Source organism: Balaenoptera ricei, chromosome 16 (genome assembly GCF_028023285.1).
Source record: "Balaenoptera ricei isolate mBalRic1 chromosome 16, mBalRic1.hap2, whole genome shotgun sequence".
Taxonomy (NCBI): domain Eukaryota; kingdom Metazoa; phylum Chordata; class Mammalia; order Artiodactyla; family Balaenopteridae; genus Balaenoptera; species Balaenoptera ricei.
In genome coordinates, this window is record NC_082654.1 from 93,395,634 (window position 1) to 93,420,989 (window position 25,356).

The 25,356-nt window shown below is 41.2% G+C and overlaps 1 protein-coding gene across 1 annotated transcript in view; it reads right to left on the reverse strand.

The window, feature by feature from the left end:
• Positions 1 to 216: 216 nt before the first annotated feature.
• FMN2 (formin 2) overlaps positions 217 to 25,356 on the reverse strand; it is a 294,117-nt gene continuing 268,977 nt past the window's right edge. Inside the window, exons 15-16 of the mRNA XM_059899583.1 lie at positions 2,041 to 2,122; positions 217 to 737 (exon numbers count right to left, since the gene is read on the reverse strand). Coding sequence (XP_059755566.1) covers positions 711 to 737; positions 2,041 to 2,122 — 109 coding nt within the window. The 3' untranslated portion in view covers positions 217 to 710. The remainder of the gene's footprint in view (positions 738 to 2,040; positions 2,123 to 25,356) is intronic.

Sequence of the window (25,356 nt, forward strand, 5' to 3'; positions counted from 1 at the left end):
GTAAGGTCCCAAAGGACATAGTTGATAAACACCCTCATTTCTGATTCCTGCTTATTTTAAATGATTTATAGGAAGGGTTTTCCTTTTGCTATATTCTTTTCTATTCATTATCTGATGAGTAAAAAAAAAATGATAATCTTCTTTCACAAATATATAGTTACAGAGACCAACCCAAGAGCTGGGAAAGCCTTGACTATGACATATATAAATGGTACTTCGATTTCAAAATAGAAAATTTATATGTAGACGTGAAACTGATACAAACAATTCACTAGAAATAACATTTTAACCATAACTCTAAATACAGTGACGTGGAGTACTGGTCGTCAGTAGAAAGGAACGTATTTCACTGTAACAGGGCTATTTGCACATCAGTAAATTGGAGGTTACTGTTTAGCATGTTCAGAATTAATGCAGATACTGCCTCTTACACATGCTGTTTTGGTCTATCGGTAAAATACCATAAACTTTTACAAAAAGAAAAGGTGTCACATTCTCCACTGGCCTACTGCTTTTGTTTTTTTGTTTGTTTGTTTTTTTTTAATATACGGTAGAATTCAACAATCAGTGAACTGTCTGGAAAACACAGAGATTATGCAAGAGGCCAAGAAGAAAAGTGATCAAAATGATGAGTTTCCTTCCTGCCCTCAGGTCGGCTGAATTCTGTGGAAGTGGCTGCAGGGACTCATTTTCGTTCTGCTTTTCGTTGTTCAGGTTTTCATGCTTATTTTCGCTTTCTGAAAGTAAATGCACCAGGGAAGAGTTATAGTTAGAAGGAAGAACTTTAAAAAATGTATGGCGTTTAGAATAGCCCAAACAAGGTCTTTTCATTTGGATCAAATTCTTTGAAAAAAGGTTAAAGATCCACAAGGTCGTAAAGGAAAAAAAATAGAAGTAGAATCTGTTTTATCTTTTAGAATTTTCACTAAGACAAATCACTGAATGTTTTTGAGAAAAAAAAAGTTTTGAAAATTTAGCTTCTAACTGACATGAAAGAATACCAGCTCACCTTTCTCATTTTCTCATATTTATGTGTGCAAATACATAAATGTGAAAATTGAATCGAGGCTTCATCTCATGGTTAATGTGATTTAATTCTCTTCTATCCTTATAATACCGTAATTGTGGTTAATAAATAACTCTTCCTGCTCATTCTATACACGTACTTCAAGTTTGTACTTTCATCAAAAAGACAGAACATAAACCAAACCATAATATAATACTTGTTGTTACATAAGATTTTTATACAGAGAACTGAAAGGAAAATATCTTTTAAATGAAGATATAATTTCTAACTTTTTCTAAATAAAGCTGTTTAATCGTATTCCAATTTGGGTTATTTGAATATCTTCCATTTAGACTGTATTAGACTAACTCAATTCAAACTGCTCCTATTTTAAGGCCTAAAACATCATCATTTACTTACTCTGTGGGGTCAAATGACAACCCCTCGAACACTCAGCAAAACATTGACAGTATCGCAAGGGAAAACTCGTCATTTCCACCACCCTTTCCTCTCTGGGGGCACAACTTGGCATTTTATTTTGAAGGGGAGAGCGGACAAAGAGGGAACACCTTGGCTTGTTACACTCGGGCTGTGGGCTGACAGCCGCTGGGCAGCCGACTCCGCAAAGCCTGAGCCCTGGTCCCGGCAAAGGACAACACTGCACCTGGCATTTCATGTGTTAGATCCCAAGGGTGCTCATCCAATTACAACAGCTGTGCTGTGACCCGTGTGTGATGAGGAAAGTGAACGATGGTCCCCAACTCTGCCAGCAACCCCACACACATACGTGCACCCCCTCAGTGGATTTATCTTAATTGTTAGTCTTTGAACGCTGAACGCTGAGATGCTTTTAGCCTTTGGGGCCTGATTAAAGGCAGAAGGAGAAGGAGATTCTTTAAGTCAGAGGCTCATTATTTGTTCAAACTTAAGAGGAAAATAATTAAAATATTATTAGATGAATTTGTATATATTGAAAAAAGAGTGCTTAAAAGCCAAAGAAAATCACAAGTTAAGAAAACAGAATAAATACTTACAATTCCAGAGTCATGTCTTGGTTTTATTTTATAAAGTGATTTTCCCTTTTTCTGCCTACACACCTCTTCAGCTTCTTTTACTCTGGGTGGGGTAGAAAACACACAATTTAAACAAAGATTTAGAAAGCTCACTAAAATCCACCTATAGCAGGTGATTTATTAGAGAAAAATAATACCACATACCACAATGTCACCCGCTATTTGATTTAAAAACAGAATGTTAGAGCTAGAGGCGAATTCACCTAGTGGTTCTTAACTTGGAATCAAAGGATGTGGAATGGAATAGAATACAGCACATTTATATTTTTAGGCTACACTTTATCCTATACTAACGGAGTCTTACATTCAGGAGGAAAGTAAAGAAATATCCTTCATTTTCAGGTGAGGGTGCTGAGCTTGCCTCCATTACATAAATGGGGCTGGCACTATTACATAAATCAGAAGCATTAAATAACTAAATAAGCAGTACCATATAAAAACTCATATGTTTATTTAAAACGGTCTCGGGTTCAGTTTCCACATTGCGTTTCCCCAGGCATGGAAGTCTGTGCAATGAATACTTGGGGCGGTTTTTTAAAAATTGAGCTTCATCAAGCATGGGAATGAGTCATTCGAAAGCAGAAAATAGAGAGTGAGCAGTAATGTTTGAACGCGTCTAGGATTTCTTTTTAAACACATGCTCCAAGGGTAAACAGTGTTGAGTTTACCAGAGGAACAGTTAAAAGAGGACGTCATGGGGAGGGAGATTGTGCAGCAAGTCTGGCTCTGCTGTCTGACGCTGGGTAACGTCTGCTCGCTCTGCCCTCTGTGTCCCTCAGGAAGGACAAGGGCTCGATAATGCAGAACAGCATCACTAAGAAGATCACACAGAGCTGCTGCAAAGGTCCAAAAAGTTTTACTTTAAAAGTTCTTTATAGTAACGCAATTATACTCCTATAAGGATGTTAAAAAAAAAAAAATATCAGTCCATGACTTTATAAACAGACATATTTATATATAAAAAAAAGTTCTTTATAAAATACTGTAAAATGTTACGAATGATTGCTTTAACTAAACAAATAGTAAGAAATCTGTAAACTGGAATTCTATTAATAAAAATAGGTGCCATAAGAAAGAAAATAACCTATTAGGTTAATTTGTTTTTATTACTGTGGTTTTCCTCGGGAATTAAAAATAGAGTATTTCTGGAGAAACTGAAAAAGCCGTGACTTATCTTAATAAAAGACTTAGATCTTGAAACCTGTTTCCTGGAAGAAATGAGTTTTAAATACATTTCTTGAGCCTGATGGTAAAAGTTCTAATGATAGAATTCATCTCTTATGCAGTTGAAAGAACCCCTGTTTTTAAACAACAGAAGGAAACAAATCATGGAGTACAGCAGCTATGAGGTTACTGTTGCAGCTCACAGTAAAGCATGGCAGATCAAAGTAACTCCTTTTGGACGTAAAATGCCTGCTGAGTTGCTAATGTCAGTAATTCCAGAAAATGATGACAGTTCAGAAGACAATCCATTGTTAACCACTTCTACTACTTTCTTCCCAAGCCATAAATTTGCCTTTAATCTTTTCTCCAAACATTTGAATACAAACACATTATAACAAACTAAGGATTGCAGAGTTCCCATCTTCGTCTGAAATAACTACCAGTTAATATAAGTTGAAATATTTGGACAAGAAATTAAGGAAAACTTTTTTTTTTTTAGCAGTTAGAAAAAATACAGTAGATCCCCTTTTAAATTTACTTGGAGCTCTTTAAAGCGTTTTGTGACATTTTAAAAAATCTATGGGGCTTCCCTGGTGGCACAGTGGTTAAGAATCCGCCTGTCAACACAGGGGACACAGGTTCGAGCCCTGGTCCGGGAAGATCCCACATGCCGTGGAGCAACTAAGCCCATGCGCCACAACTACTGAGCCTGCGCTCTAGAGCCTGGAAGCCACAACTACAGAGCCCCTGTGCCTCAACTACTGAAGCCCGCATGCCTAGAGCCCGTGCTCCGCAACAAGAGAAGCCACCACAGTGAGAAGCCTGCTCACCGCAACGAAGAGTAGCCCCGCTCGCTGAAACTAGAGAAAGCCCATGCACAGCAACGAAGACCCAATGCAGCCAAAAAAAAAAAAAAAATCTACTTCACAAGTTTATAAATCACCAAAGCATCTTAATTTTCTCACTATCTTACTTATTTTGTTCTTAAAACAGTTTTTTCTAAGTATCACAGGAAGCTGAGTCTAATACAAACATATTAAATTTTACACAAAAACAAGTCCAACCATTCCCACAGCAGACACAAGGAGAGCTAGAGAGAGTGGTCAGGGAGCCCTCGCAGTGCCTGGGCACCGGGCTAAGGACACTTAAGCCCGGCGTCTGGCAGGGGAGAGGCCCGTGCCCACAGAGGCTGGGGCGCTCAGAGCCCAGCGCCGGGTTCGGGGTCTGTGCCCCGAGGGGACCCTGGGGTTGGCGGGTGGGGTTCCTGAAATCCTTCGGAGGCAGGTCGACAGCTGAGCTTCGTTTCAAAGAGAAATCTTAATTTTCCATACTTTTCTTGGAAGGGGAAATGGGGCTGAGGGTGAGGGGAGAGGGCTTGTACAGAGTAACCTGGGGGTGCCGCGGGGACCCTGCTGCCTGGGACCCGCCACCGAGGCCAGAGCTCCCCCGCCCCGCTGCTTCCCTGTCCAACCGGGGCGAGTGGTCCCTGCGTCCCCAGACCCCGGCCGCGCACATGTCTCCCGCACATGGCTCCCGAGCGGTCGCTCAAAGTCAGGAGCAGAGGAATCACGGAGAATCAGATAAAACGCAGCTCCCGGGCCCCCGCGTGCCTGTTCTGGGTCAGGTGTCTCTGCTCCCCCACCGTAGCCCCCCCCCCTCCCCCGACAGGACGCGCTCGGAGGCAGCACTGGGAGAGTCTGATCTGATGTGGGCGCCCGTGGGCGACACCGGGAGAAGCTGCGTCCCAGAACCGAGGCGGTGGTTCCCCACACCGCGCCCCGGGACCCCGGCGCTCCCGCCCCCTCGAGGCAACGCCGTGAACCCCCGGGTCACGACCCCAAACCGCAGGAATGGGCTCCCTGCAGTCCCCTTGGGGCCCAGCCACCCTAAGTCTCCTAGCAAATGCTGCTTCTTCCGAAGGCCAATTTTATTTCAACAAAACTCTAACAAGACATTTTCCCCACACTTTGGCCGGGAAAAAAGAACGTGTCCCTGGAGGTGAGCTTGCCGCCAGAGTTGGCAGAAGTAAGAGGAAAAATAATGAGGGAAGCCGGAAGGGAGAGGGCCCCCCAGTGCCCTCCTACTTGGGCCTCCCTCTGGGGGCCAGGAGGAGTTCTCGGCTCCAAGTGCAGGCCTCTTGAGTAACCCTCTTCCCTCCTGCCTCGCCCCTCATTCAATGAGCACTAAAATTTCCTAAACTGAGTAGGAAAAAGATGTTCATTTCATAACTAGATATTAAGTGAAAAGGCACAGTGGTGATAACTTTTCAAATAACAAAAATGACCTACAAGTCTTATTTGGAAAGGAGGAGGGGAGTGAAAAGAAGGATAGTACTTCGTTTATAAAGAGAAAGCAGTCACATGAGGAAGGAGGAAGTCAGGGCTTGGCTGAAGGGGACAGTCCTTGGCCTGCACTTGAGTTTAACCTCCAGTTAGGAGGGGTCTGTGGTTGGCGTATGGATTCATAGCTCTTGTGCATGATTCACGAAGATGATTTCTTTTTAATGTGGCTGCATTCACACAAAAGGGACTGCCAGGGCGTTCGTTAATCAAGGTTTTACTCTATTAGTCAGTCTCCCAAGGCAACAGAAATAAAAGCAAAAATAATGGGACCTGATCAAACTTACAAACTTTTGTACTGCAAAGGAAACCATAAACAAAATGAAAAGACAACCTACTGGCTGGGAGAAAATATTTGCAAATGATGCAACTGACAAGGGCTTAATTTCCAATATACAAACAGCTCACATAACTCAGTAATAAAAAACCAAACAACCCAACTGAAAACTGGGCAGAAGATCAAGACGTTTCTTCAAAGAAGACATACAGATGGCCAAGAGGCACATGAAAAGATGATCAACATTGCTAATTATTAGAGAAATGCAAATCAAAACTACAATGAGGTACCACCTCATACCATTCAGAATGGCCATCATCAAAAAGTCTACAAATAACAAATGCTGGTGAAGGTGCGGAGAAAAGGGAACCTTCCCACTGTTGGTGGGAATGTAAATTGGGGCAGTCACTATGGGAAACAGTCTGGAGGTTCCTCAAAAAACTAAAAATAGAGTTACTGTATGATCCAGCAATCCCACTTATGGGCATGTATCCAGACAAAACTATAATTCAAAAAGATACATACACCCCTATGTTCATAGCAGCACTATTCACAATAGCCAAGACATGGAAACAACCTAAACATCTATCAACAGATGAATGGATAAAGAAGATGTTATATATATATGCAATGGAGTATTACTCAGCCATAAAAAGAATGAAATAATGCCATTTGCAGCAACATGGATGGACCTAGAGATTATCATACTAAGCAAAGTCAGAAAGAGAAAGACAAATACCATATGATATCACTTATATGTGGAATCTAACATATGACACAAATGAACTTATCTACAAAACAGAAACAGACTCACAGACATAGAGAACAGACTTGTGGTTGCCAAGGGGGAGGGGGCTGAGGGAGGGATGGCTTAGGAGTTTGGGATTAGCAGATGCAAACTATTATATATAGGATGGGTAAACAACAAGGTCCCACTGTGTAGTACAGGGAACAATATTCAATATCCTATGATAAACTATAATGGAAAAGAATATAAAAATGCATATGCATGTATAACTGAATCACTTTGCTGTACAGCAGAAATTAACATTGTAAGTCAACTATACTTCAATAAAATAAACTAAAAAAAAAAAAAGATTTTACCTTATTAGATAACTAAAAAGGGAAGTAAAATTTTTTCAGATGACATCTTTGGTAGGCTAATTCTAACAACTGCAACTTCTAACCAGAAATCTAGACAACAAAGAAAATATGAACAAAAACAAATGATATGATAAGGAAAACTCTTCTCTCATCACTTTTAGTGGTTTTGGAAAAACAACAACACAGAAAGCAGAGACTAGAAAACAGGAAACGTAGACAGAACAGAAGGATACAAACAATATATCATGGCCATGAAATTTGATGTTTACGTTAAATTTTGGTGTAATATCTTTTATTGTCCATAAAACTTCAGACACAACAATGTGCTGAATACTTTTCAAAAGTATGCACTTATCCCTCAAATGAAGGACCAAAAGTAATAAAAGAATATGAGGCACTCCTTGATCTTTTAAGGGAGAATTTAATCATGGGAAAAAACCAAAAAACAGATGGAATCAGGTTTGGCAAACAGAGTAGGTGACCAATTTGAGAAAATATTTTTTGTTCTTAACTTTTGTCCTGGCAATGGGTCAGAAAGAGTTAGATAAATGAATGCGTGATTCCCAGTAAGTGGAAATTCACTCCCTACAAGGACCAATCTTTGTATAACCAATTTTGAATAGACTTTTTGAAAAAATGAAACTTTTCTCTTTCTTAAATAAATGGAAATACTTAACCTTTACTTGATACCACCTTCATCACTGTTGTGATGTGCGGACTCAGGCCTCCCTCAAGGCCCCAAAGGCGTAGACAGCAGCTCACCCACTCTGACACCACACTGTGCTCTGTTGGACTTGACCTCACAGCCAGTTTTAAATCCCCTGTCTGTTCCTAAGATGGTACGTTGTGATCCCTCCTCGCGGTGCCAGCATATCTGCCTTACGTAGAGCCTCTCTCTTCTTTAAAAAATTCCTGTCTTCTCTAGAGGGGAAAACCAGACAACTAAGCTCATTTAAATGAGCCTCAATTTAGAGCAATAACACTCTGAGTTCAGTCCCAGCTACACAGATACAGCTCCTGGGCCTGGAGGCAGTCCTGCCAGCTGCCAGGGCTTCTCCCCCACACACCGCCCTCCACCTCCCACAGCTGGGTCTGGAAGGTTAGGGCGGCCAGGAGTCTGACTCACAGTCAGGCAGGACAGGACAGCGTTCAGCGCTCAGTGTCTCTGGTGAGAAGATCCTAAGATACCCCGCACCACCCAACCTGCCCATTCAGCAGCTTGTTTGGGAAGATGTCAAGTGAGGCTGGAATGAATGTGAAACCTGAAATTCAAGCTTATCAAGGTAGAAAGGTGTGACACCATTAGTCGGTAATGACAGATTTTGTGATGCTACAGAGAATACAGGATAAGGAGTGAGCATTTTGTGAGCAATGTGACTATGAGATGAGTCCTCCGTTGAAACTGTTGTCTGGGCAAAAATGACCAGAGGAAAACATAACATCTCTATGTGTTAAAGCTTAACATTTCAAGAAAACTCTTATACTAAATTTATCTTCTAAAAAATCAAGTTGTAAATGTAATCTAAAAAGAAGCTAAATAAATTTCAATACATCTATATAGATTTTTATTCCCTACATGCAAAAATTTTCAGTTGTAACAGCTTCATTTGGCTTTAAGATATTAAGCTTAGAAGTTATTAAGCATAGAAAATTTGAGTCCAGGAGACTGAGAATATTTTTAAGGTTTATATCACAGAGAAGACAAACGTAGGTGACAGAATGAAAAATATTTTTTTATCATAGAATTTCTTGAAACAGCATAATCTATAAAAATACTGAATCACTATGTTGTACACCTGAAACTAATATAATGTAAGTCAACTATACTTCAATTAAAAAAAAGAAACTAGTTTAAATTCCAATAATAATTTTGTCCTTAATACAATTGGATACATTTATACTAAAGGTTTTTCTAAACAGAGAGTGGTTTCTGATTTCTCTCCTAATAAAAATGTATATTTCTCTGCACTTTCCTTCCCAAGCCCCATACCCATTTACTGTAAGGCAAACATACAAAAAGTTCAATGTGATTCAGTGTAAAGACAGTTTGTGAGATGCTACAGTGACACAGACACAGATAAGAGAAACCACACGTCCCTGTGGCCGGCAGGCCGGCCGAGTAATCTTTATCTACTTTGTAGAGCAAACACCCGGCGGCCTCAGCCTCATTAAGAAAACAGATACGCTATCTTCATTCAATGGAATGAGAAGGGAGCCACTCCTGCCACTGAGCTGTAACAATCTGGTCTAAGTGAGTGTCGGGCGGCCGGGTTCACTGCCCGCCGGGGCAGGGGCGCGGGGTTCCCTCGCGGAGATGGGTCTCCACCCACCCCCTGAGAGCAGACCACTCCTCCGCCCAGCTCAGCGGAGTCCCCACGGCTGCCTACTAAGCCCAGGGAAACCATTCTAATCCAAAAGAGAGGGGAGGGGGCTCTGGACGGAGGCTGGGTGGGAGCTGGCTTGCGGCTCCAGTAGAGACGGAAGCAGGTGTAGACGCCCTGTGGACTCGACTCCGTCTCGGCCTGCCCTCCTTTATGACCGCGATGCTCACCACCAACCCCCCAAACCCCCTGAAAATACAGTGGAAACAATCAACCACAACGCTCCTTATCACCGCAAGGGAAAAGAACTGAAGTTTCGTCAGGCACGTATTTCTGAATTTGAGTCTAATTTCTGAATTTCATCGCTGATACTCTCTCTTTCAGAGAAAACCGCCTCTGCGCCTCCAGGGCTGATGGCGCAGTTAGAACCAGCGAGCGCACGGCTGCAGCGACTCAAGGCGGCCACGCTTTACACGACCCCCGCCCGGGGACCGGCCTGGGGACCCCCACCTGGGGACCACGCCTCAGGGACCGGCCTGGGGAACCTCGCCAGGGGACGGTGACCCAGAGACTGGCCTTGGGACCCCAGCCCGGGGACCAGCCTGGGGACCCCCGCCCCTGGACCACGCCTCGGAGTAGAGGTGGGTCAAAAGACAGGAATTATTCATTCATAAGAAAACACATTCAAGCAGTCAAATGAATTCCTTACAGTCGGCATCTCTTTGATAACTGTCTAATGTTCTACAAATGTAGGACATTGTAACTCATGGATGAGCTACCATAGGAAGAAATGTTTCCCCCTGGGTTTGGAAAGGCTGTAGGTGAGGAAAGATGGGTCTGGAGGACACGGCTGGGTTCTCTGGCTGGGCTCTCACTTCAAGGCAAACAAAACAAAAAATCACACACACACATCTCAGAATAACCCCGTGAGGTGGGTACTGCTGTTACCCAACTTTTACAGTGAAGAAACTGAAACTTAAAATGGTTTACTCACTCAGGGTCAGAAACCAACGTGGCAGATCCAGACAGACACAGACAACACCTGCTCAGCTCTAGCTGTAATAGGCATCGCTCTGTGTGGCCTCCTCACAAGGCAAAGGCACGGGATGACGAAAAACACGGCCACCAAAATCTTCCTCTAGTTATTTATATGTACACAGTTATTTACATTTATGTATTTACACTTATCATGTATTTATATATTTACATACATTATATTAATTTATATTTATTATTTTTATTTTTACTGTTTGTTTAGCAGCATTTAATTTTAAAAGACTGAATTTTCTAAAACTCTGAACATATAAAACGTGACAGGTTAAAATGGTTTTTGAAAGAGAAACTATTTAGGAAAGTGGGTGCATGTGTTTTACTAGCTCCTGGGGAGAAGCACTCTAACTGGACAAATTCTGAACCCTATTCAAGGAAAAGTATTAAATGGAAACACAGTGAGCTGTAGTGTTCGTCTTTGAAAAAGGAAAGCATGCAAGATCATCCGGAGAAAAAACTACCAGCACATTTTCTTGATTCTAATTTCTAGGAGGAATTCTTGATGGTGGCCCTCTACATAAGGGATGTGAACTGTAGTCAGTAAAAATCTAAAAATACAGAAGACAGAGAAACTTTTCCAGTGGCTTTTCTCTTTTTAAACACAAATCCTCAATATAAACCGCAACTAAATTTTAAGCTTTAACTCAATGAAGGCGTTTCTGAGGAAAGGGGAGTCGGCACACACTTGGAGTGTGTTGTGCCCTTGCTTTTTGGTGATCTAACCTGATAGAGGGCTACAACTCTGAGAAACCCGGAAGGACAGTGAGCACATTTCCCCCACTATCTCAGATCCCAATGGTCTCAACTGAACAGCAGTTAGTAGGTGGTTAGAGTCTTTGACAAATGTCGGAAATGCCGACACTCTGTGCTGCTGAAGACGGGAGATGCATTTACCTTAGGAACTAGATGATTAGACAGTAATGTTCACACTCCACTGTGTAAATAAAGACCATGAATTATATTCTGTCAAACCAGAGTATCATTTTCTCATGTTCTCCCACAAGGAATTTACCGTGGTATCAGAAAAAGTTGAGAAATCTGGAAGGTGCCATTTAGAATGTTTAAAAATGCTTAGATGATAAGCTTTTAACAGTTACTGAAAATAGTAATATTTGTATTCATAAACATGTTAGGATTTTAAAGCTCTGATAACATAGTTTTCACTGTTAATTTAAAATCTCTCATTTAAAAAAAAAGGTTTCTTTTTCTCATGGCTCTTGTAGTAGATACTATTTTAATTCTATATTAGACCCAGATTTACATGGAATTTACAGAAGTAGCTCAGCTGATGTGCCCTTCATCTAAGTCCCGTAACAATGACCATGTTCTTTCTGTAGGTATTGAGGATGTTTTACATTTCCTCAATAAAATGGTTAAAATGACAGTTCCTGGTCTCACAAATTTATGATAGTAAATAAAATGAACTTCTGTCATACATGATGGCCAAAACTATTATAAAATCACATTTGACAGCAAAGTACCTCTTTTATTACAGGAGACCAGTGTTGTTTACTACATTTGACATTTTTTGTGCAAACATCCTTTTTACTATTTCCACCTGTGTTAAGATATTTTCTTAATTTCAGCAATTCCTTTTTTTTTTCTTTTGCATATGGTTCAGAAAAGTGTCTGATTATAGCTAGTGAGATACAAATTTAAGTTCTACTGGTACTCACACTATGGTTTTTGTTTTGACAATTCAATACCAAGGAGGATGTGGGTGAATAACCTGGATCCTATTCTTCTAGAAAAACCTTTTTTTGATGGGGCAGGAACTCAAGGGCTATTAGACATAGGGATTAGTTTATAGTGGGTTTATCACGTTTCTTCCCTGTAAAACTCAAAAAAGAGTACAACAGAGCTATTAATATCATAATGGTTTAGAATCTTGCGAGAGAGAGATGTGGGCGATACAACACAGGAATGCATCAAGGAAACACACATATTAAGGGAGAACAAAAACACATAATTTTTTCCTCTACTGGATGATTCTTATCAGGCTAAAAATATGCTGTTCATCCCCCCATCAAATAAAAAATATCTCTCATCCCCCTCCCCCTCCAGCGAGACCTTCCTTCTCTGCCACCCTTTACATGTACTGGTCCCTCCAGAGAGCTGCCCATCATCCCCTTCTCCACGTCCTCTGTGCCCATCTAACCAGGCGTCTGTCACGGATCACATGATGACGCCTGCTCTTGTGATATCGCCGTTTCCCCCAAGTTCCCAAATCCAAAGGTCTATTCTCCTCCCGCTCCCGCAAGCACCAGCAGCTCTGCTTTGTGGCCTCCTTCTGGAAGTCTCACTGACCTGGTCCACCAGCCTCCACAATCTGCCCCAGCACCCCTCTCTACAGCCCAGCCATCTTCTACCTTTCTCCTCCTGCTCACTCTGTTCCAGCCATTGCAGCCTCTCCCCAGGGCTGTGCACTTGCTGCTCCGTCTGGAATGTTCCGTCTCGAAATCCCCTGGTTTCTTCCATCACTTCCTTCAAGTCCCGGCTTATCAGTCGCTTCTCAGAGAGCACTGCCCGCAGGCTTTCATGCACCACTAGCACCTCCTCCAGCCCTCTTTTCCCTCTGCCCAAAGTCCCCAGAGGACAGAGCGGGCCTCTCTCTTGACTGAGCAGTGACACAGGGCACCTTCAGAGAACTCTGGACAATACAAGGCAGGTGAAGCTCACGCTGGGAGGACCATATGCCCTTTTAGTAAATGCAGAGCGACCACATCCTCTCTGAGGCACGGCTACCCCAACAGGACTCTGTACAGCTCAGCATAAAGCTTTAAATCATTCAAGGGAGGGGTTTATAAGGAGACATATCAGCCTTTCTCCAGAGAGATCAATGAGATCGGGGACGTGAGAGCAGGAACACTTTATCTAGAACAGAGTGTGACACACAGGTGACAGCATAACCGCTGTTCCTAAAGGAAGGGGCGACCTTTGTAATCAGCTGGGGGTGGAGCATGGCCAGGGCTGTGGGGGACGATGGGGAGAAAGCTGAAGGATTATCCAGAGAATGTCAACATCCCTCAACAAGATAAAATGACAGATGAAGCTGATTAAAGTTTTCAAACTTAGAAAGGCATTCAAGGTATCAGGGATCTTAAGCGTTTTATTACCAATCTTACTCAGAAAACAAAAGCAAAATAAATCAAAATGGAATGAAATAAAGTAAAATAAAATGCTCCTGGGCTTCATATAAGACAACATTCAAAAAGAACAAGCATAATTTGGTGCAGCCACTATGTAAAACAGTATGGAGGGTCCTCAAAAAATTAAAAATAGAGTTACTATATGATCCAGCAATCCTACTCCTGGGCATATATCTGGACAAAACTATAATTCAAAAAGATGCATGCACCCTTATGTTCATAGCAGCACTATTTACAATAGCCAAGACATGGAAACAACCTAAATGTCCATCAACAGATGAATGGATAAAGAAGATGTTATATATATATATATATGCAATGGAGTATTACTCAGCCATAAAAAGAATGAAATAATGCCATTTGCAGCAACATGGATGGACCTAGAGATTATCATACTAAGCAAAGTCAGAAAGAGAAAGACAAATACCATATGATATCACTTACATGTGGAATCTAACATATGACAAATGAACTTTTCTATGAAACAGAAACAGACTCACAGACATAGAGGACAGACTTCTGGTTGCCAAGGGGGTGGGTAGGGGAGGGAAGGACTGGGAAGTTGGGATTAGCAGATTAGAACTATTATATAGAGAATGGATAATCAACAATGGCCTACTGTATAGCACAGGGAACTATATTCAATATCCTGTGATAAACCATAATGTAAAAGAATATCAAAAAAATGTATATATGTAAAACTGAATCACTTGCTATACAGCGGAAATTAACACAACATTGTAAATCAACTATATTTCAGTTAAAAAAAAAAAAGAGCAAGCTGACAAACCTCTGGTGTATCCATAAGCTAATAATATCATATTATCATTAGAAAGCCGAAATTGAAAAAAGAAGACTTACATCATTTTAGGAACAATATTAGGTATGATATGATTTTCATTTTTTTGGTTCTGCAATATTATCACTCTTAAAAATTGCAAATCATAGATCCTAAAACTCCAAGAGCATTAGAATTTGAGTTTGATATGAAATTATAATATGCATATAAGAAATATCATGCATGTATAATAACTTAAATGATGATGATGACCACGGTGACAATGACCTAAAGGTCCTTCTAAGGAGGAACAAATCATAAACAAGAGCTTTCCACATAAACCAAGGAACCCAGGGTGGGGGAAACTTATTTGCTATGATAGCTGTTCAATGGTGGACACCTGACTTGACTAGAAATGCCCGTGTCCAGACCATGCTGTACTTCCATGGCCAGTTCTGCAGCACCAGCATGGCCAGTCCTCACTGAGGGCCCACTGGCTAGGAAGCACCGTATAAACAGTCTGTCCCTGCCTCAAAAAATGTCTGCTTCCTTCACATGGACTCAAAATTCCTCTCCTGACCTAGCAGCTGCCCATGGTTCACGTTTCTAAGCCTAACTGTTTATGACAAGCAGAAGCAGCGACCTGGTCAGAGGCCCGTGGGGAGGGTCCCGAGTGAGAACTCAGATGTCAGGTAAGGGCCGGCGGGCAGGAGTAGGGAAACATTCTGGTGAGAGGGTGGAGACCTCATGAAACACAAGTGAGAGATGGGGTTTTACCCCATAGCAAATGCAGACAAACTTCTTCCCCTTTTTATTTATTTTCACCATTATTATATCCACTTTTTCCCCCCTAAGTATTTATCTCTTCTCCATTAGAAATACAGTTTACGAAAACTTGGACAATCTGGACTCCCAGATTGGACTCCCCCCATGGAGATTAGATTTGAAAAAAGTTTATTTAGAATAGATGAGTAATTTCAGAATAGACACACGTACTGTATGTATGTGTATTTTTAACATGAATTAAAGTTTCCTGACTCTGAAGTTTACACAGGGAAAGCACTAGTCACTTCATCACTACAGAGTCAAGCTATTATAAATCACTAAGTATTTAAATAGATGGAGATCTTTTTGATCTTGGAATTAACTATGATTTTTTACAATTTTTGCCAGCAGATTTGTCTCTGAAATTTTGATTTAGCTCATTTATTCATGTTAGTAGTTAAAAGATTTGCTTTCCTTGAGTACGTCCCCTGGGCACAGGGGAAATGGCCAGGAGTGGACCAGGCAGGAAGAAAAGTAACCGATGTACGATTTCAAAACTGTGACCAACCTGAACAGACCGCTGAGGGTGGGACGTTCAATCCTGGTCCACTTTTAGGCTTAGTGGTTAATGTGAGAATTCTATTTACTTTCTTAAAAAAAAAAAAAAAAGCTTTATTGAGATATCATTAGCGTACTATTAAATTCACCCATTTAAAGTGGACAATTCACAGGGCTGAACAGGGAATTTCCTGGTGGTCTCCTGGTTAGGACTCCTCACTTTCACTGCCGAGGGCCAGGGAGGGGTCGGGGAAGTAAGATCCCACAAGACGCATGGTGCAGCCAGAAAAAAAAACAAAAAATGGAAAAAACAAAACAAAACAAAACCCTAACCCACAGGGCTATGCAGCCATCTAGTTTTAGAACATTCCACCCAGCAAAGAAACCTCATCAGCAGTCACTCTCCATTCCTCTCTGCCCCCAGCCCCCGACAAGGGCTAATGTGCTTCCAGATCCTACATACTTGCTAATTCTGGGTGTTTCATATAAATCAAAACACACCACATAGTCTTCTTCTGTGACCATCTTCTTTCACTTAGCACCCATGTTACAGCCTGTATCAGTGCTTCATTTCTTTTTATCACGTAACGCTATTCCACTGTAAGGATATGCCGTGCTTTATTTATGCACTTCTCAGTGGACAGACCTCCGAGTTGTTCAGGTGCCATGAGTGACACTGCTGCATGTCCACAGGCCTCTTCCGCAGACCGTGGTGGGAGCTGCGGGCCCCATGGCAGCTCTAGGCTCACTTTTTTTTCTTTTTTTTTTTTTAAATTTTCCCTGCGGCTTGTGGGATCTTAGCTCCCCGACCAGGGATGGAACCCGTGCCCCATGCAGTGGAAGCGTGGAGCCCTAACCACTGGACCGCCAGGGAAGTCCCTAGTCTGCCCCCTTTGAGGAAAAGCCTGTTTTCCAAAGTGGCTTCACTGCTCACAGTACCCCCCAGCACGTGAACATCCCATACACTCAAAATTGAGTTTCACGGCTTATCACAGTTGCTTCTTAAATGTTAACCAGATTTTAGCAGGCAAAACCAGTGAGTTGACTGCTCTTTGTCCAATAAAATGATGCTGCAATGTCTGGGTCTAATGTTGCCATCAGCTGCAAACCTGCTGTAGAGACCAACGCCTACATCTTGGGGATGATCTCACCCACCCCCACCTCTCACGACTAGCTTTGAGTACTCATTACTGACCCCACGATCCCAAATTTTTAAATGTAGAAGGAACACCTTCTATTTCTCTGCACTACCCGCGCCCCCTGTGTCTGAGGGAGGAGTCCCGAGGTGGACAGGAGGAAGGGTGTCTGGCCAGTGGGCTCCTCTACTGGGGGCTCCGAGTCAGCCAGGAAGACGTCACAGGGGGGTGGCTGCGGGGGCATTTGTCACTACCTAAAAATTCCAGGCTCCGGCAGAAGTCCACACAAATCTAAGAATTCGGCGTTGGACAAATCTAACAGGTCTAGCCCCCTCCTCCAGCAGGTTATAACCATCACATTGTTTGAGAGGCTCCTAAAGAAATTTAAAATGACCCCCAAATAACGGCTTGCTGGTACAGATATAGCTTGTTCTAGGAGCTAGTTGCAGCTCATATAAGCTGCATGATGTTATTTTTAACAGGTAATCTTAAATATCTTTACTCCATGAAGCATATTTTTAGCCAAGACAGTTTTATGACAAACTTTGCTAAGACACCAAAAAATATTTTTAGCAAATGCTGAAGGGAAATTAATAATTGCTCAGATACCTTTACAAGCCTCTGCAAACTCAGCAGAAGATACAACAATGTTTAAATCCTTTTAAAGCAAAAAAGTCTGTGGACGAGCTATTTTCTTGACTCTTGGCCCCAGCTGTCTGTTGGGAGTTGGAACCACAACCTTTAAGGGTGACTTTCTTCCATTTTTGAACATGAAGCTTTGAGACAGGATTTTCCGAAATTTAAAAAGATCTCTTGGAACATGGAAAGATGAAGCAAATGCATAGGTTTTTTCCATCTAACCTTCACCTTAGGATTTTACATCATTTTTGGAGAACTGTTTTAGAAAGTAAATTTCCTGATACCCAGGGTGTCAGACCTTGTAAATCATTTTAGGAGAAGAAATGTCTGATCTCTAAGGTCTGGTTAACATAAGTTCATCAGTCATGGAGCTGAGACTAGACTTTTCTGACCTCCAGAGCTGCCCCAGCCAGGAACCCGTGATAACACACGTGTGTAGGGTCCCAGCACCCTCTTCCCGTCTCTTCTGCTGCCTCTCCTAGTCCAGAATATCACATCTTTCACCTGGGCCACCTCAGGTTACTGAGGAGTTACCTCAGTAACTCCTGACTTGCTTCTCAATACCACCGTCCAATTTCCTACCCATTGAGCCAACCATCTCTTCTCTGCATGAATCATATCAGGTTGTCCTCTTTCAAAAGCCCTGTGATGGCCTTCTACTGCACCCATGATAAAAGTCAGCCTCTTACCATGACTGCAAGGGTGGGAACGGTCAGGCCCCTGCCTGTTTTCTCAGATTCACCTCATGACCTGGAGGGCAGTCAGTCTTTTCTGCCAGGCTGCTGTGACTTTCCCACACCTCTACCTGCCAGGCTCACCACCGTACCACTACACCAGCCTCAAATTCTTTAGGTGTCAACATAAATGTTGCCTCTTCAGAAAGGCCTCCTCCGACCAAACTTTCTAAATGAAACTCTTCTGCTTCTTATTGTGCAAAAATGGTTCACTGTTTACTTTCCTCATAGTGCTAATTTCAACCTATAATTTTAAAATGTGCGTGTTTACTTTTTTATTGTCTGCGTCTCTCACTAGAGGGTAAGATCCACAAGGCCAGGGAATTTGCCGAGCACAGAGTAAGGCATAAATAATTGTTGAATTAATAAATTCATGAATTTAATTTCCTACTACGTCTTAATGCATATTAATTACTCCTTTAATGAGCATAGGTCACATTCCCTACATATTCTCAGGCACCATTTGCACTGTCCTGTCTTGTTTGTCAATTTCCTGCCAAGGCTTCCACTACAGGGGTTAGAACTAGGAAGAGGGTTTCTTTATGGGTCGTTCCTGTAGAAACTGATGCCTGAATTAAAGGGGTAAGTGGTTGGCCAACTTCACGTACTGCTCCAATGTGACAGTGCTGAGCAGAGATCCAAGAGGCAGTTCCACTTATGTGTCCAACAAACACATGACTACAGAATAATAAGCCTCTTTCCTTAGCTCAGGTTTATTTTCAGTTGCTTTGAAAGTTGTTGCTTCCTTCTACTCTGATGACATCATACTTCAACCTCAACACACAGCTCAGTGTATGAGGTGCCTCTGGTCTAACGTGTACCCTCCTAAGGCCAGACCCTCAGACGCTTTCCCTCTAACCACAGACCAGCTGGGCAGAGACCAGACCTGACTACCACACGCTCGTGCAGCTGGAGGAGTAGCTGCCCTTTCTCCTGGTTCCTCAAAGACCACCTGCCTCAGAATAAAGTGAACCAGCAAATTAAGTTAGACAGCACTTTAAACACAACTCTTACTAATGTCACCACTGATTTATGAAATCAAAATGTCTTAAGCTGGGTCTCCCCTGGTGGTCCAGTGGTTAAGACTCTGTGCTGCTAATGCAGGGGGCCTGGATTCCATCCTTGGTCAGGGAACTAGATCCCACATGCCACAACTAAGACCTGGCACAGGTCTTATATAAATAAATAAATATTTTTAAAAAACTCTTAAGCTGACTACAAGTGAAATGGTGATAGGCTGCACTGCACATGATGGGGATTGAGGCCCGGCTGCCAGAGCCCAATTTCCTAGTTTAGGACGTCCTCACCTCCCAGGACCGTCTGGGAAGCTCCTACTCGACTCAGATCTGTGTCAAAAGAATAATTCTGGAGGCACTGATGCCCTCTCTTACTTCCCCCGCCTGTGACACCTCACCAAGGCTAGGCTGTCAGCTCCAGGGAGACAGGGCTTTCATCAAATGATCGAAGGTCTCCTGTGCCTGGACACTTAACATGGAATGAGAGGATGACCACACATGACAAGCTGGACTCTGCCTGAAAACTGAGTCTGGCTACAACAGAGCAAAAGTGGGCAGTGAAACTGTCTCCCCCAGGACCACAGTCCCTCCATCACGGTGGAAAAGCACAAGTGTGCCTAGTACCCTGTGCTAAGTCGTCTGACCTTCCCTGGGCCTCCAAGTGGTTCGGTGATGCTGACGGCTTCCTGTAGATAAGACACGGGTCACCTGGGACCTCACGCATGGACACTGTGCTCTGTGAGGCCTTGGGGAGAGGCTGGGCACCGTTCACGTCAGTTTGTCCCCATATTCTGGACAGAGTCGAGCTGACATTTTTTAAGTTATTTTTCATATGTTTTGTGTTGCTCAGTAATAACTAGTCCAGATTTCTTTGAAGAAGAATTTCTTATTAACAAGTGTACAAGCCTAGTTGCAAGTATATGAAGAAATATTTTTTCTGACTCACGACGAAACCAATGGGTCAGCTGTCTAAAGCATCAAAACAGGAGTAGAGCATAATGTAAATAAGAAGGGATAGGTCACATGAACACTGTCAAACAAAAGTTCATCCGTAGACTCAGAATCGAGACATTTTACCAATGAAGAAAGCAACTGAGTCACAATAATGCCTTGTATTTACAGATGTGTTATTTATATAGATATTTTTTAGTCATCTGTTTTATACACATCAGTGTATACATGTCAATCCCAATGGCCCAATTCATCACACCACCACCACCAACCCCCTGCAGCTTTCCCCCCTTGGTGTCCATACATTTGTTCTCTACATCTGTGTCTCAACTTCTGCCCTGCAAACCGGTTCATCTGTACCGTTTTTCTAGGTTCTACATACATGCGTTAATATACGATATTTGTTTTTCTCTTTGGGCCTTACTTCACTCTGTATGACAGTCTCTAGATCCATCCACGTCTCAACAAATGACCCAATTACGTTCCTTTTTATGGCTGAGTAATATTCCATTGTATATATTTACCATATCTTCTTCATCCATTTGTCTGTCGATGGTCATTTAGGTTGCTTCCATGACCTGGCTATTGTAAATAGTGCTGCAATGAACATTGCGGTGCATGTGTCTTCTTGAATTATGGTTTTCTCTGGGTATATGCCCAGTAGTGGGATTGCTAGATCATATGGTAATTCTATTTTTAGTTTTTTAAGGAACCTCCATACTGTTCTCCATAGTGGCTGTATCAATTTACATTCTCACCAACAGTGCAGGAGGGTTCACTTTTCTCCACACCCTCTCCAGCATTTGTTGTCTGTAGATTTTCTGATAATGCCCATTCTAACAGGAGTGAGGTGATACCTCATTGTAGTTTTGATTTGCATTTCTCTAATAATTAGTGACGTTGAACATCTTTTCATGTGCTTCTTGGCCATCTGTATGTCTTCTTTGGAGAAATGTCTATTTAGGTCTTCTGCCCATTTTTGGATTGGGTTGTTTGTTTTTTTTAAATCGAGCTGCAAGAGCTGTTTGTATATTTTGGAGATTAATCCTTTGTCTGTTGATTCGTTTGCAAATATTTTCTCCCATTCTGAGTGTTGTAATTTTGTATTGTTTAAGGTTTCCTTTGTTGTGCAAAAGCTTTTAAGTTTCATTAGGTTCCAATTGTTTATTTTTGTTTTTATTTCCATTACTCTAGGAGGTGGATCAAAAAAGATCTTGCTGTGATTTATGTCAAACAGTGTGCTTCCTATGTTTTCCTCTAAGAGTTTTATAGTGTCCAGTCTTACATTTAGGTCTCTAACACATTTTGAGTTTATTTTTGTGTATGGTGTTAGGGAGTGTTCTAATTTCATTCTTTTACATGTAGCTGTCCAGTTTTCCCAGCACCACTTATTGAAGAGACAGTCTTTTCTCCATTGTATATCCTTGCCTCCTTTGTTATAGATTAGTTGACCATAGGTGTGTGGGTTTATCTCTGGGCTTTCTATCTTGTTCCATTGATCTATGTTTCTGTTTTTGTGCCAGTACCATATTGTCTTGATTACTGTAGCTTTGTAGTATAGTCTAAAATCAGGGAGTACGATTCCTCCAGCTCCGTTTTTTTCCCTCAAGACTGCTTTGGCTATTTGGGGTCTTTTGTGTCTCCATACAAATTTTAAGACTTTTTGTTCTAGTTCCATAAAAAATGCCATTGGTAATTTGATAGGGATTGCATTGAATCTGTAGATTGCTTTGGGTAGTATAGTCATTTTCACAATATTGATTCTTCCAATCCAAGAACATGGTATATCTCTCCATCTGTTGCTATCATCTTTAATTTCTTTCATCAGTGTCTTATAGTTCTCTGCATACAGGTCTTTTGTCTCCCTAGGTAGGTTTATTCCTAGGTAATTTATTCTTTTCATTGCAATGGTAAATGGGAGTGTTTCCTTAATTTTTCTTTCAGATTTTGCATTATTAGTGTATAGGAATGCAAGAGACTTCTGTCTTTTGTATCCTGCAACTTTACCAAATTCATTGATTAGCTCTAGTAGTTTTCTGGTGGCATTTTTAGGATTCTCTATGTATAGTATCATGTCGTCTGCAAACAGTGACACTTTTATTTCTTCTTTTCCAATTTGTATTCCTTTTATTTCTTTTTCTTCTCTGACTGCTGTGGCTGGGCCTTCCAAAATTATGTTGAATAATAGTGGTGAGAGTGGACATCCTTCTCTTGTTCCTGATCTTAGAGGAAATGCTTTCAGTTTTTCACCATTGAGAATGATGTTTGCTGTTTGTTTCTCGTATATGGCCTTTATTATGTTGAGGTAGGTTCCCTCTATGTCCAATTTCTGGAGAGTTTTTTATCATAAATGGGTGTTGAAGTTTGTCAAAAGCTTTTTCTGCATCTATTGAGATGATCATATGGTTTTTTCCTTCAATTTGTTAATATGGTGTATCACATTGATTGATTTGCGTATATTGAAGAATCCTTGCATCCCTGCAATAAATCCCACTTGATCATGGGAATGATCCTTTTAATGTGTTGTTGGATTCTGTTTGCTAGTATTTTGTTGAGGATTTTTGCATCTATATTTATCAGTGAAATTGGTCAGTAATTTTCTTTTTTTGTAGTATCTTTGTCTGGTTTTGGTATCAGGCTGATGGTGGCCTCATAGAATGAGTTTGGGAGTGCTCCTTCCTCTGCAATTTTTTGGAAGAGTTTGAGAAGGATGGGTGTTAGCTCTTCTCTAAATGTTTGATAGAATTCACCTGTGAAGCCATCTGGTCCTGGACTTTTGTTTTCTGGAAGATTTTTAATCACAGTTTCAATTGCATTACTTGTGATTGGTCTGTTCATATTTTCTATTTCTTCCTGGTTCAGTCTTGGAAGGTTATCCCTTTCTAAGAATCTGTCCATTTCTTCCAGGTTGTCCATTTTATTGGCATAGAGTTGCTTGTAGTAGTCTCTTAGGATGCTTTGTATTTCTGCGGTGTCTATTGTAACTTCCCCTTTTTCATTTCTAATTTTATTGATTTGAGTCCTCTCCCTCTGTTTCTTGATGAGTCAGGCTAATGGTTTATCAATTTTGTTTATCTTTTCAAAGAATTAGCTTTTAGTTTTATTGATCTTTGCTATTGTTTTCTTTGTTTCTATTTCATTTATTTCTGCTCTGATCTTTATGATTTCCTTCCATCTGCTAACTTTGGGTTTTGTTTGTTCTTCTTTCTCTAGTTCCTTTAGCTGTAAGGTTAGATGGTTTATTGGAGATTTTTCTTGTTTCTTGAGGTAGGCTTGTATAGCTATAAACTTCCCTCTCAGAACTGCTTTTGCCACATCCCATAGGTTTTGTATCGTCGTGATTTCATTGTCATTTGTCTCTAGGTATCTTTTGACTTCCTCTTTGATTTCTTCAGTGATCTCTTGATTAGTTAGTAACGTACTGTTTATCCTCCATGTGTTTGTGTTTTTTACATTTTTTTCCCTGAAATTCATTTCTAATCTCATAGCGTTGTGGTCAGAAAAGATGCTTCATATGATTTCAATTTTCTTAAATTTACTGAGGCTTCATTTGGGACCCAAGATGTGATCTATCCTGGAGAATGTTCCATGCGCACTTGAGAAGAAAGTGTAATCTGCTGTTTTTGGATGGAATGTCCTATAAATATCAATTAAATCTATCTGGTCTATTGTGTCATTTAAAGCTTCTGTTTCCTTTTTTATTTTCATTTTGGATGATCTGTCAATTGGTGTAAATGAGGTGTTATAAAGTCCCCCACTATTATTGTGTTACTGTCGATTTCCTCTTTTATAACTGTTAGCAGTTACCTTATGTATTGAAGTGCTCCTATGTTGGGTGCATATATATTTATAATTGTTATATCTTCTTCTTGGATTGCTCCCTTGATCATTATGTAGTGTCCTTCCTTGTCTCTTTTAACATTCTTTATTTTAAAGTCTATTTTATCTGATATGAGTATTGCTACTCCAGCTTTCTTTTCATTTCCATTTGCATGGAATATCTTTTTCCATCCCCTCACTTTCAGTCTGTATGTGTCCTTAGGTCTGAAGTGGGTCTCTTGTAGACAGCATATATATGGGTCTTGTTTTTGTATCCATTCAGCCAGCCTGTGTCTTTTGGCTGGAGCATTTAATCCATTCACGTTTAAGGTAATTATCAATATGTATGTTCCTATGACCATTTTCTTAATTTTTGGGGGTTTGTTTTTGTACGTCCTTTTCTTCTCTTGTGTTTCCCACTTAGAGAAGTTCCTTTAGCATTTGTTGTAGAGCTGGTTTGGTGGTGCTGAATTCTCTTAACTTTTGCTTGTCTGTAAAGCTTTTGATTTCTCCATCAAATCTGAATGAGATCCTTGCCGTGTAGAGTAATCTTGGTTGTAGGTTCTTCCCTTTCATCACTTTAAGTATATCATGCCACTCCCTTCTGGCTTGTAGAGTTTCTGCTGAGAAATCAGCTGTTAACCTTATGGGAGTTCCCTTGTATGTTATTTGTCATTTTTCCCTTGCTGCTTTCAATAATTTTTCTTTTCAATAAGTTTTCAACTATAATCTCTTCAAATATTTTCTTGGGTCCTTTTTCTCTCTCTTCTCCTTCTGGGGCCCCTATAATGTGAATGTTGTTGTGTTTAATGTTGTCCCAGAGGTCTCTTAGGCTGTCTTCATTTCTTTTCATTCTTTTTTCTTTATTCTGTTCTGCAGCAGTGAATTCCACCATTCTCTCTTCCAGGTCACTTATCCGTTCTTCTGCCTCAGTTATTCTGCTATTGATTCCTTCTAGTGTAGTTTTCATTTCAGTTATTGTATTGTTCATCTCTGTTTGTTTGTTCTTTAGTTCTTCTAGGTCTTTGGTAAACATTTCTTGCATCTTCTCGATCTTTGCCTCTATTCTTTTTCTGAGATCCTGGATCATCTTCACTATCATTATTCTGAATTATTTTTCTGGAAGGTTGCCTATCTCCACTTCATTTAGTTGTTTTTCTGGGGTTTTATCTTCTTCCTTCATCTGGTACATAGCACTGTGCCTTTTCATCTTGTCTATCTTTCTGTGAATGTGGTTTTTGTTCCACAGGCTGCAGGCTTGCAGTTCTTCTTGCTTCTGCTGTCTGCGCTCTGGTGGATGAGGCTATCTAAGAGGTTTGTGCAAGTTTCCTGATGGGAGGGACTGCTGGAGGGTAGAGCTGACTGTTGCTCTGATGGGCAGAGCTCAGTAAAACTTTAATCTGCTTGACTGTTGATGGGTGGGGCTGGGTTCCCTCCCTGTTGGTTGTTTGGCCTGAGGCAACCCAACACTGAAGCC